This window comes from Leucoraja erinacea, chromosome 29, assembly GCF_028641065.1.
Source record: "Leucoraja erinacea ecotype New England chromosome 29, Leri_hhj_1, whole genome shotgun sequence".
NCBI classification, from domain to species: domain Eukaryota; kingdom Metazoa; phylum Chordata; class Chondrichthyes; order Rajiformes; family Rajidae; genus Leucoraja; species Leucoraja erinaceus.
This window is the reverse complement of record NC_073405.1, coordinates 6,579,426-6,592,773: the sequence shown is the minus strand read 5'-3', so window position 1 is coordinate 6,592,773 and position 13,348 is coordinate 6,579,426. Positions and strand designations below refer to the sequence as shown.

At 45.0% G+C, this 13,348-nt stretch overlaps 1 protein-coding gene across 3 annotated transcripts; it reads right to left on the bottom strand.

The window, feature by feature from the left end:
• Nucleotides 1-5,142: 5,142 nt before the first annotated feature.
• On the bottom strand, nt 5,143-13,087 carry LOC129711077 (proteinase-activated receptor 3-like). Of its 3 annotated transcripts, none has more exons than XM_055658456.1 (3): nt 12,614-13,084; nt 9,049-9,144; nt 5,143-6,818 (listed from the first exon to the last, which is right to left on the bottom strand). In XM_055658456.1, the coding sequence occupies exons 1-3, from the start codon at nt 12,693-12,695 to the stop codon at nt 5,806-5,808; spliced, it is 1,191 nt and encodes a 396-aa protein (XP_055514431.1). In that variant the 5' UTR covers nt 12,696-13,084; the 3' UTR covers nt 5,143-5,805. The 3 variants fall into 3 exon arrangements, with proteins under 3 accessions (XP_055514431.1, XP_055514433.1, XP_055514432.1); XM_055658458.1 differs by having other exon boundaries at nt 5,143-6,814; nt 12,614-13,082; XM_055658457.1 differs by lacking the exon at nt 9,049-9,144 and having other exon boundaries at nt 12,614-13,087.
• Nucleotides 13,088-13,348: the final 261 nt, after the last annotated feature.

The following is a 13,348-nucleotide window of genomic DNA, read 5'->3' as shown; positions in this document are numbered from 1 at the left end:
GCGTCTCCATCTTGAAGTGTATATACTCAACAGATTTATTTAGTGATGTTAGGTCAATGATGATGCGACATCCACCATCTTTTTTAGTTTTAGTGAATATATTCGATACAAATTCCAATGGTTCATGTTTGATCTTTTCAATGATCCCTTTTGCAATGAGCCTTTCTAGTTCAGCTTGTCCTTCTCCCTTCTCTTTCTCAGAGGGAAAAATACCCTTTGGGGCGCATGCTGAACTGGCGGTAATATGCCCAATTTAAATTCAATTTTGTATCCACTAATACTGTTGAGTATATATTTGTTATTTGTGACAGTACCCCATGCTTTTTTATTTTTTATTTTTTAAAACAAGTGTAATCGTCCCCAGTTAGTAGAGCACCCTTATTCTGTGTAAGCTGGCAGGAACCAGACCCACCTACCTCCATGTTCATTGTTTCTTCATGAAGGCTCTGTTTTGCTGGTATGCTGGTGCTGTCGGTGGGGCGGCGCATTTTCCCTGGGGTCCGCTCCGGGCCCATGTCTAAAAAAGACCTTTGGGGGTAATAAGCAGCGGTCCCCGAGCTTTCACCAGTCCTTGGATGTGGGTGTCGACTGGTGGATGCCGAGGGGTGCTGCCAGCTGGGTGTCGGATGAGATGTCCCGCTCGTTCCCGGGCCTGCCCTCATGAGGCCCACAGGTTTAGCTGCCTCTCTTTCCGCTGCAGCGGTTTTGCATAGCCCCGCATATTTGGGGTTGAGGGCAGGTCTTATATTGTCCTGCCTTAGATTGTTGATCTCAATTGTGTATTGCACATTAGTGCTAATACATCCTGTTGGCAGGTGGTCATGTTAGTATGTTCCGTGGAACGAGCAAAGGCTCTTGACTGCGAATCTGCTGACCCAGCTGCCTCCAGATTTGACCGTTGACACTCTTCTTTTAGTGCCTCACAATTCTCTGGCGCTGTGTACTCTTCTAAAGCTTCTAGAAGGGCCTTCTCCTGCAGGGCTTTGTTGGAGAGATGGTTGATACTGGCTGCCATCTTGGGTTCCAGTAGTCTTCCTGCGCGTGGTGGTGCCGTATAGTGGCCCACGACACCCAGCAGCTCTTCATGATCCTGCTCCCCTGGCATACTTCTGCTCTCGTCCGCCTGCCCTTGTTGTAGACCAGCCCAGCCCTGGTCTCCCTTGCTAGCCTCGAAGAGGGAGCAGAGGGGTACTGTAGATACTGTGGAGGAGGCATATGCCCTACCTCCGTGAGATCGCTTTTCCTGAGGTTTGGTCTTACACCCCTCCTCTTTGACCAGCCCAGCTCTGGTCCCATCAATCCCTCGACAAGGGAGATGGCTAGTGCAATAGCACTGGGGTGGGAGTGTTAGCTCCCTTGGCATTCAGCCAGTGACCCCTCGTTTTTCTGGAGTTTTTTAGCTCCATGACCTCCTCTGGCTTGGGGAAACAGACATACTTGTTTTTACTGTCTCCAGCCTGAGGTTTGGTCTTACCTTATTGATAGAGGCTGCCTGCCGTTTTCGGTCGGAATTTTTGCGGTTCTCGGGCGGCGATTCTCCTTGTCGGGAGTCTGCAGGGGTTGCCGGCCGGTTTTTAAATTTCCCTCCGGTCCGCTGCTGTTAGTCAAACAGCTGTTCAGCGGACCGGCATCAGCGCAGCACCCGTGTCTGTGGTCCGCAGCGTGTGCGGTCCCGTTGCCGCCTCTCCCCCTCCACTGTCGGCTCCTTCGCTGGAGTCGAACGGGGGCCGCTTCCTCTGCTGCTTTGCTCCCCCTGGAGCAAAAAAGACAAGGCCCGATTAAGGTAGGTGCTTACCTAACGTTCCTTCTTTCAGGCTAGTTGAGGGAGCGCCCGACTCCCGTCTGGGCCGCCGTTGCACAGCTGGACGTTAATGCCGCACCTGCACACTGAGCGGGTTCTTCAGGTAGTCACTCACGTGACTCCGAAGTAAAATTGTGTTAAAAGTAACCCAGTTAGAATCAATCATGAACATATTGATCTCTCAGCAGATATGATAGTTAGGGCAGCAGATGTCTATGATGCCATTAACATGTTGGATAACAACAAAGCCTGCGGTATGGACTGCATTACTGCAGAACATCTAAAATATGCCAGCTATAAGCTCTGCCATGTGCTTTAATGGTTGTCTGGTTCATGGTGTCCTGCCAAATGCTATTATGTCTGTAATGTTAGTGCCTGTGCTTAAAGACAAGGCTGGTAAGCTCAACAGTATTGACAATTATCGACCTATTGCATTAGCCAGTATCTTGTCTAAAGTACTGGAGAGAATACTGCTAACAAAGCTAGAAATGTATGTCCTTACTACTGACAATCAGTTTGGGTTCAAAAGAAAACATGGAACTGACCAGTGTATCTATGCTCTTAAAGAGATTGTGTTCAGGTACACAAGCCTGAATTCATCTGTATTCCTATGTTTTATTGATGCGTCCAAGGCATTTGATAGAATTAATCATGAACAATTGTTTGTAAAATTGCTAGATAGAGGTGCCCCTAAATTTTTAGTGAGAATTTTAGTGTTTTGATATGCCCATCAAACGTTTCAGGTTAAATGGGACAATGTTGTATCTGCTCCATTCTGTGTTAGTAACGGAGTGCGGCAAGGAGGAATCTTGTCTCCTATTTTATTTAATGTTTATATGGATGAATTATCAAATCAGTTAAATAGGTTAAAAACTGGCTGTCTTGTGGGCAACACTATTGTTAATCATCTGATGTATGCAGACGACCTGGTCCTGCTCTGTCCATATAGTGCTGGGCTGCAGCAGATGCTGAAGGTGTGCTCTCAGTATGGCCTTGATTATGACATAAAGTATAACGCTAAGAAAAGCCGCATAATGATAGTTAGAAGCGCTGAGAACAGGAAATCAACTTTTCCGACCTTTTATTTGTCAGGCAGTCCTCTTGCTGTGTGTGAGGAAATTAAATACCTAGGTCATGTCCTATCCGATGACTGGACGGATGACAAAGGCCTCTACCGACAGCGCTGTAAATTTTATTTTCAAGCTAACATACTTATAAGGAAGTTTTCTTTGTGCTCTGACTCTGTGAAGTGTTCCTTGTTCAGAACCTATATCACACCGTTATATACTGCTCAATTGTGGTCTAACTATAAGAAAAAGAGTATGCAGAGGCTTAAGGTAGCATACAATGATGCAATGAGGTTGCTACTTCGTGTCCCTAGGTGGCATAGTGCCAGTCAATTGTTTGTGTCCACTAGAGTGCCAACCTGTGAGGCACTCTTAAGACAGCTGATGTTTAGTTTTATGTGTCGCCTGGACAAGTCAGAGAATCACATAATTGAAGCCCTAGTCAGCCCTCTGAAAAGCTGCTATAGATTCACTTCTAGGCTAAGATGGCATTGGTGCAATAGCTTGTACTGTATATCTTATAGGCTAATATGCAATTTTTTAATGTATTTTTTGTATCTCCTTATACTGTATGATGTGTTATATGGACCTGTGTCTGAAATAAAACTTTTATTATTATTATATCAAGCCTATTAACCTACAAACCTGTTCGTCTTTGGAGTGTGGGAGGAAACTGAAGATCTCAGAGAAAACCCAAGCAGGTCACAGGCAGGGCCGGATTTAGATGAAGGGAGGCCCTAAGCTGTTCCACTTCCACGACTAGAGGAAGATGGTCCACCAGATTGACACCGTTTTGCAGCCGAGCGTGGCCAATGAGATAAGGGGCTGGAAAGCTGCCTTTATTTATTTATTGCCACTGCTAGTGTCGAGTTATTGGCTTAAAACACTATTATACTGTAATGGTGGGCAAGGAAAATTACTGAAGGGTTGTTTAGAGACTACAGAGCGTTGTGACAGCAAATGTAAGAAAGGCCTATGACAGTGTAAAAAATATTATACACCTTGCAGGGCTCTCACAGGGAGAAGGTACAAACTCCGTACAGACAGCACTCGTAGTCGAGATCGAAACCGGGCCTCCAGCGTTGCATTCGCTGTAAGGCAGCAACTCTACCGCTGCGCCACCGTGCCGCACAATTGGGGGTGAGCAATAAATGCCAGCATTACCCATCTCATGACATACCCTGCAGGTGTACGGTAGAGAGCATATTGCATACATGCAGAGAGAATACATTGCAGCAACTCAAACACCCATCAGCGAATGTGATTACAAAAAGTGGTGGACACTGCTCGGTCCATCACAGGTACTGACCACCCCACCATTGAAGGGATCTACAGGAGTTGCTGCCTCAAAAAGGCAGGCGGCATTGTCAGAGGCCCACACCACCCTGGCCAGGTTCTCATTTCAACCCTGCCATCGGGAAGAAGGTACAGGAGTCTGAAAACTGTAACGTCCAGGTTCAGCTTCTTCCCTGAAACCATTAGCCTCTTAAACACTACAAAACCAACTAAACTGAAAAACTACGAACGGGTCTTCGATCTACAAGGGTCTTCGATCTACAAGGCTTTTGTTTGCATTAATATTGTCTTTTAACATTTATTGAACTTTGTATTGTTTATTATGTAATCCATGTACCGCATTCTAGACCCGTTATGCTCCAGGTAAGAATCCAATGTTCCGATCTTCGGTACATGTGACATTTAAACACTCTTGACTCTTATCTCTTGACGCCTTGTCAACGAGCAAACAATTCACCAGGTGAGCAAGGCAGAAAGGACCCCGTTCCTGGCCCAGCCAAGGACGATCACCTTTAACTCTGGTGACACCACCCAGCAAATGTTATTGGAAGCTTAGTGTTATTGGAAACTCCTGTTTCACCGAGTATCGCTGTTTGTATCCACTCGTTGTCACCCTCTCCACAGCCAACAATGGACCATTGTGGGCTCTGCCTCTCCTTGATCATCAGTGCTGGCTTTGAATAGTTCATCTCATACCTTTCATTCATCTCTTCTTTGTACCTTTTCATACCTCTAGTTTCCCTTTCCCCTGACTCTGTCTGAAGAAGTGTCTCGACCCAAAACGTCATCTATTTCTCTTCTCCGGAGATGCTGCCTGACCCGTTGAGTTACTCTGGCATTTTGTGCCTATCTTAAGTGTTAATAGAAGTTGCTCTTCGAATCAATAAGAATATTCTACTCTGAAAAATCAAATGTCATGGATTTATTATAGATACAGGACAAGGGAAAAGTATTTAGCTCATACTCAAGAACATCAAACAATGTTTTATTTTCAAAAGGTTTTTAATTCTGAGGCAAGTTACACATCCAAATATTCATCACAAACAGGGAATTTGATGCATTTTCCTCCATTTGACAATGTTTGCATTATGTAATTACATAGACGTTAAGACACATACATTAATTTTGAGATACAGGACAGAAACAGGCCCTTCGGCCCATGCCGACCAGTGATCACCCCATACACTAGCACTATCCAACACAGGCAATGTTAATAAAACATCTGGAGTACAGCACACCGCACTACAGGACGGATGTTAAAGTTCTGGAGAGAGTGCAGATTCACCAAGATCTTGCCTGGCGTGGAGTGTTTTCATTATGACAGCCAAATAGAGAGGCTAACTTTATTCTGTGTGTACGATCTGGACAGCTTGATTGTAATCACGTACAGTCTTCTTGCTGACATTAAGTGCAGTGAGACCCGTGCGTTTTGCCCGACCATTAAGACGCGACCTTTTCCCAATGTTAATTGGGATCAGTCCTGGTTTCATGTGTCGAGGGCTTTCTCTTGTTGTTAGACAGGGAGTGATTTATTGGAAGCAACATCCTGGTTGAGTAGGCATGTCACTGATCAAGCTAGAGATTGCTGGCTTTGCTACTCCGATACGACTGAGAGTCTGGTCATGTTCACAGAGACCAACTTCAATTGCTCGACACCTTGCTGTCCGGAGTAGAGGAGGTGTTTGTCTGGGCCAGGGGCCTAGCTGATTTTCGTGAACCCTCGTTCGTTCTCGTGCAGAAGGTCAGGCTTCTCACTTTACTCCGGAAATCGTCCGAGAGGTAGTAGTAGATGAAGGGGTCGATGCAGTTGTTGAGGGTGCACAGCATCAGACAGATCATGTAATAATGATAGAGGTACCTGTAGGTGCTTCCGGAATGGTGGATGAGTAGGATTATATTGCTGGGGAGAAAACACACCACAAACACAATCATCACCAATGTCATGTTCCGCACAGCCAGGCCGAACGGCCCCGCGCTAACGGCCAGCGCTCGGATTACCGACACGTTGCAGAATATCGTGATGAGAAACGGGATGAGAAAGCCAAAAGCGATCAGACACACGAAGTAGTAATCGGAGGCCACATCTTCCGGCAAGACGTCGTGGCAGGTCGTGATATTTAGGTTCTTCAACCAGTGCACCTGCTTCTTCCAAAGGAACGGTATGGTGGAGAGTCCAACAAGAAACCAAATCGTCACGCAGGTAACCGTAGCAAACCTATTGTCTCTGAAGCCTTTGGAGTAGAACGGGTGGACCAGGGCAAAGTAACGGTCGATGCTAATGACGGTGAGGAGGAGGATGGAGCAGTACATGTTGCCGTAGAAGAAGGCGGTCATCGTCCGACACAGAGCTTCGCCGAAGACCCAGTTGTTGCCCTGGAAGTGATAGTGGATTTTAAAGGGCAGCGCCAGGATCAGGAGGAGGTCGGCCGTTGCCAGGTTCATCAGGAAGATGGTGGAGGGCATCCTCTGGACCTTGGTGGCCAAAACCCAAAGGGCAAGACCATTCGCCGGGAGGCCAATGATCAGGACGATGCTTGAAATGACCGGGATCACCACCGTGGTAATGGAACTGTTGAGATGCTCCTTGGTAGAATCATTCAGAAAAGTGTTGTTGCCATCTTTGTAGAGGGGGAAACTCCGTACTTTCGGACTTCCTGCAAAAATAGAATGTTATTTTTTTGTGATCAGCAATTAAGTTCTGTTTTTGAAAAATGAGATTGCAAAAGGCTATGGATGCCCTGGGTAGCTCTCAAGAATAAAAGGGCGGCCTTGTGTGGGAAGGAATTGCAGGCGCTGGTTTACACCAAAGATGGACACGAAAGGCTGGAGTAACTCAGCGGGTCAGGCAGCATCTCTGGAGAAAAGGAACAGGTGACATTTCGGGTCGAGGCCCTTCTTCAGACTGAGGGATCGGGGGAGAAGGAAGTGAGAGATATGAAAAGTAATTAGAGCAAATTTAGGAAAGATTGTAAAATGGCTGATCAAAGCCAGCAATGATAACAAAGGAAAGGGCTAACTTGTCAGGAACAAAGAGACATGTAAAAGCTGACAATGGGAGCCGAGGTACAAGACAGTTTGGATTTTACTGAAGAATGGAACAACCTCAATGTGTTGAATGGCCCAAAAAAAAAATCATTAGAAAATGAGCTGATGATTTTGAATGAAAACATAAATGCTGGAGGCTGAGGTATGATCTTATAAAATCATGAGGGGAATAGATAGACAATAGGTATTTTATCCAGTGGAACGGAGGACGTAGGTTTAAGGTGAAAGGGGCAAGATTTAATAGGAACTTGAGGGGCAACTTTTTTTACTCGGAGGGGTGGTGGGTACATGGAACAAGCTGCCAGAGGAGGAAGTTGAAACGGGCACTATAACAATATTTAAAACATTTTTGGATAGGAAAAATGTAGAGGGATGTGGGCCAAACATGGGTAGGTAGGACTGGTGTAGATAGGGCATGGACAGGTTGAGCTGAAGGGCCTGTCTCCGTGCTGTGTGACTCTGTCTCTAGCTAAAACACATTAGGATGTCGAAAATGTGCTGGTAATATTAAATAAACCATAGAAAGCTGGAGGCCGAGGTGTAATCTTACAGAGTGGTATAAAATAGTTAAGGGAATAAATAGATACTTTTATCCAGCGCGGGAAGCAGGCCCTTCGGCCCATCGAGTCTGCGCCGACCAGTGATCCCCCATATTAATGGGGCTTTTTCACGGGGCGACTTGACGCAAGATGTGACCAGAGTGAAGTGGTCGTGGTCTAGCACGATATCACACGATATAACGGAGGGGGGTAGACAAAGAGTTCCCACGGTACTCGGCATTTCTGTTATTTGTGCGAGTGACTTGTCCGTCTCCCGAGCTTTCCCGTTAAATCTTGAATGAACATTGTAAACTGTCAAGTGTAATTAAATCATCACGTGGCACAAATGATGCCATAATTTATTTTATGGCTCTTAGAAACATGATTCCAACCTCAAACACAGAGGGTGTAAAAGCTGTCTGCGACTTTTTTACTTTGCAGCTGCAGGGCACAGACAGACTTATAAGAGAAGTTTGTTAACTGCAAAAACAGCACTTTTACATCTATAGCATTGTATGTTTTTAAATCTTGGATAACATTAAATGGTTCTCCTGTTGATGAACTGATATATCGTTATATATACTCACATGAGCACCTGGGATACTCCGCAGCCTTCGTCTCCAGCAGGTTCCGTTTTCTCTCCCTGTTTCTATAATCCTCTCTGGATTTATCGTAGAGAATCTCGTTAAATTGGTACCATTCTACAAGTTCCCCCTCTTGTTCCCTGGAGAAGTTATATGGCCTTACCTTCTGCCATCTTCCCTTTACATAAGCGTCTGTAGAGGCTATTCCTACAACGGCTACTGGGGAGGCAATTTGAAATCCACCTTGCTCACCCTCTCCCTGCTCCAAGGAGCCCACAGGCAGTGTTATCTGTGGCATCTCCTGTTGCCTCTCCACCTGTCTCTCTTGCTGCGTCTCCTCCTCATTCCCCTGCATGGCAAAAACCTTTCTGACACGCTTTACCCCCTTTCTTTGAGCTTTTCTGGGAGCCATCTCTGCGTGTTCCTGTTAAAAAGATTCTCCAACAATGACAATGAGGTGGGACGTCCTCGATGGACACTTGTTCCATTGGCGACATTGAGAACACCTTTTTTACTCAACTTCTGTCCCCTCTGTCCAGCTTCCGGGTTCACCGTTCGCAGGAGTTTCCACAGTAACCGCAAGAGTTACTACGGATCTCGCACTGGCCACTACGTGCATATAATGTTGCAATGTTCAACCACAAGTGTACAAGTCACTCTTGGAGAAATTCAAGCTTGCTTGAATTTTCTCCCGAGTACCCAAGTTACACGATTACCTGCCGTTAGCGCCACGGTGGTCCATGGATGCCGTACTGTTATCGCACGAGGTTCCCTCGATGTTAAACTCTGGTTACCTCTTGCGTCACGTCGCCCTGTGAAAAAGGGGTTTAACATTATCCTGCACAGACTGGGGACATTTTTTTTTAATTTATTTTTTTTAAACCTTTATACCAGACCAATCAACCTAAAAACCTGTACGTCTTAGGAGTGTGGGAGGAAACCGAAGGTCTCAGAGAAAACCCACGCAGGTCACAGGGATAACTGTATACCGACAAGCACCCATAGTAAGAACTGAACCCAGGTCTCTGATGCTGTAAGGCAGCAACTTTACCTCTACTGCACCGTGCACGCCCCAGAGGACAAAGGTTTAAGCTGAGAGAGGAAAGATTTAATAGGAGCCCGAGGGACAATCTTTTCACATCTCATCTCATCTGGGAAGAGGTACAGGAGCATTAACTGCAAAACCAGCTGGATGCTCCTCAGCTTCTTCCCACAGGCTATAAGACTGCTAAATGGACTTTTCCCCCTGCCAAGTATCGCGCACCAACCACCAACCTGGACACACTGCAGCAGAGCCACTGTTGTGCCGCTGCCGATCGGAACGCCTGTTGAATGTTTAGTAGAGTGTTAAATTTGTTCATGATATATGTATTTTTATTTCTATTTATTTTTAATGCACACTGAATGGACACTGGTTGAGCAACGTTTTTTTGTTTCCTCTGGGTATGTGAATACTCAGGAAATGACAATAAAGATATACAATACAATACAATACACACACAGGTAGGTGGCTATACGGAACAAACTACCAGGAGTTAGTTGAGGCAACATTTAACAGACATTTGGACAGTACAAGGACTGGAGCTGTCAACAGATTGGAATTGGGCGCATTGGTTAGCATGGGTGAGTTGGGCCAAAGGGCCTGTCTCTGCACGACTCTACGACTACGACGGGCTTTTATCGTCTGTTGCATACAAAGATAAAAACTGTGCGGAGCGCCTATCTACACATCTCTTAAATTCCCCTGTCATACCTGCTTCCACTGGTAACGGATTTCAGGCACCCACTAACCTCTGCGTAAAATAAGCCTTAAGCTTAAAGCTGTGGCCTCTAGTCTACAATTGAATTTCAAATGCAATTTAAGGTCACTAGAAAAATGTCCTCAGAATAATCAACTTTTAAAGTCATTCGCAGTCGCAGAGCATCGACTCAGACCCTTTGGCCCATTGAGTTCACACCACCACTTATTTACATCGAAGAGACACACACAAAAAGCTGGAGCAATTCAGCGGGTCAGGCAACATCTCTGACGTTAAGGAATAAGTGGCATTTTGGGTGGTGACCCTGCTTCAGTCTGACCGGAAACGTCACCCATTCCTTTCCTCCAGAGATGCTGCCTGTCCCGCTGAGCTACTCCAGCTTTATGTATCTATTTTCGGTATGAGCCAGCGTCTGCAGTTCCTTCCTACACTTATTTACAGCAACGCCATTTTATTCTGTTTATTATTTATTTATCAATTTGAATTAATTTTACCCCTCTGCAGATTCTAACACACACATATCCCACTCTGTGCAATTTGCAATGGCCATTCAACCCACCAGGCAAGGTAACAAAAGGGTGTTTGGATGTGACAATTGGCATCTCTTGCTTGACCAAGTGTAGAAGAGGTTCATGGGAATCGGCAAAATAAGATTCGATGTATTACCTCTTGTCTGGGAAAGTGTTGACGGGTAGATGGTGAATGTAAACAAGAAATAGTAGAGAAGGTAAGGAAGCTTGTTTTTCCTTTTTTGAGAAGTTACAGTAGATCACCCACACCCCCTACCGCTAGTAGCATAGAAATGTTACTGTAAATGAGGGGGGGGGGGCTTATGAGTGGCTCAGAGAAGGGATGGTGGCGCGGGTCGCCTAAAAGGTAAGATAGAATAATGTCAAGATGCCCTTGTATTGTGTTTGACTTGTACTAACCATCTGTTGTTGAATAAGTTTAACATAAACGAAAAGAATGTTATGACTAATTAAATAATTGGTACCGACGTAGATGATAGTATCTACTATCGGTACCATCTTTTCGTAGAGTAGTATCTACAAAAAAAAAAAATTGTTTACTGCACAGTATAACTGCGGGCTAATTCTGCTGTAAAGTCAGAGAACTGGTGGGCAGTTTACTGCCGCCATCTCTCCATGCTATCTTGCAATAAAGTCTCTTGAAGCAAACCTGTAAAGTTTGTGGCTTTTCATTTTCCTTTAATTTCCCCCTAAATTAATTTCTTCCACACTACAATTTAAGAGGAAAAAAAAGCATTGGTAGTTAGAATAAATAGAAGTGTCGAATAATAGATGGAGAAAACTCTTAAAATACGATAGGTCCCGTTCGGACGACAAATTAGGAGGCATTTCTTCACACAAAGAACAATGGAAATGACATAAGATCTGGCTGCGGAAAAATCTGTGGATTCTGGAGATCAGTTGGAAGGTTTAAAACGCAATGATAAATTTTAGTCGAATAAGGATATTAAGATAAATGGACCTAAGATCTACATGAATAAGTCATACAGTCTAGGTTTGTTTGTTTGAATTTAGAGGTATAATAAAGTGTGTACTGCTTGCATGATTTAATTGAATTGGGTGAAGGCGTTTGTTCTGCAGAGGGATGATTTTAAATAGGGAATCAGGCCTGAGGGATGAGTAGCATTTAACAATACAATACGGTTTTATTCGTCACATTGCACATAAAGTGCAAGTGAAATGAATTTTTATAGGCAGTCACCTTTATTCTGTACCTCTGAACACTCTGGACAGCTCGATTGTAATCATGTATTGTCTTTCCGCTGACTGGTTAGCATGCAACAAAAAGCTCAGAACACGTGACAATAAACTAAACTCAACATTAATAGAAAATCAGGTGTACACCTTAATCTGTGGGCATCTCCACAACATCAGTGATAGCCACAAAGTGCTGGAGTAACTCAGCGGGTCAGGCAGCATCTCTGGAGAAAAAGGATGGGTGACTTTTCAGGTCGGGACCCTTCTTCAGACTTCAGAGTTCTCCAGAGATGTTGTTCTCCAGAGACGCTGAGTTACTCCAGCACTTTGTGCTTAAAGAACTGCAGATGCTCGTCAAATCGAAGGTAGACAAAAATGCTGGAGAAACACAGTGGGTGAGGCAACATCTATGGAGCGAAGGAATAGATGACGTTTCGGGTCGAGACCCTTCTCCGGACCGAAGAAAGGTTTCGGCCTGAAACGTTGCCTATCTCCTTCGCTCCATGGATGCTGCCTCACCCACTGAGTTCCTCCAGCATTTTTGTGTACCAGCAAGATAAAGAGATATGTAGACACGAAATGCTGGAGTAACTCAGCGGCTGAGGCAGCATCTATGGGCGACGTTTCGGGTCAAGACCCTTCTTCTTCTTCATTAGTCTGAAGAACGGTCTTGACCCATAATGTTGCCCATTCCTTCTCTCCATAGATGCTGCCTCACCCGCTGAGATTGTGTCTACCTTCGATTTTACCAGCTTTCACAGTTCTTTCTCACGCAAGATGAAGAGATAACTTACCTCTGGTCACTTTGCAAAACTCAGCTGACGAGGCCAAAACCGCAAAAAGAAAGACCTTTTGACAGAGAGCAGACAGAGCCATGGTTATGATGGCGACTGCACATCAGGCAGTGAGCAATCGTTTGCAAACAATGACTTTCGTGCTTGCTATTTATACTCCAGGGGAAAATAAATTAAGCAGGATGTGGTGGTGGACTCTGCATGTTTGTGTCTGAAGAAAAGTTTACTTCACATGGTGCACACAGGAAATGATCAGGCACGACATGAGATTGCAAGGACAGAGGTAAACTCAGGGAACAGTAACTCAGTGGCTATCCCCGACGTTAGAAACTGATTTTGATCGAAACCATCACATCTCTGCATACAATTTGCTGGCTGCTCATTGGGAGTAAACCCCCCAAATTGCTTTGAATGTGCAATGCTTTTCGACAAATCTTTTCATGCCCCCCTTCCGAGCCTTTGCTCCCATCATGAATTAATTATGAATTCTCATGAAAACAAAAAAAATAAAGCCAGCATCTGTAAAGTTGTGGTAATCGAGCAACAGTTGGTAGCCATCTTCCCAACTTTCATTGACGTTTGGCTGGTATAAAATATCCGAAACAGCAAGAAATTACAGAAAGTTGTGGACGCAGCCCAGACCATCACACAAACCTACGCCCCTTCCATTGACTCCGTCTACACCTCATTCTGCCTCGGCAAGGGCACCAGCATAATCAAGGACATCCCGCTCAC

What these genes read in the sequence shown, in the direction of transcription:
- LOC129711077 (XM_055658456.1), bottom strand. Translation starts at nt 12,695, where the DNA reads ATGGCTCTGTCTGCTCTCTGTCAAAAGGTCTTTCTTTTTGCGGTTTTG. An exon ending in GTTTTGCAAAGTGACCAGAG is followed by an intron (nt 9,145 to 12,613) that starts GTAAGTTATCTC and finishes CCTTTTTCACAG; the next exon opens with GGCGACGTGACGCAAGAGGT. An exon ending in CACCGTGGCGCTAACGGCAG is followed by an intron (nt 6,819 to 9,048) that starts GTAATCGTGTAA and finishes CTATTTTTGCAG; the next exon opens with GAAGTCCGAAAGTACGGAGT.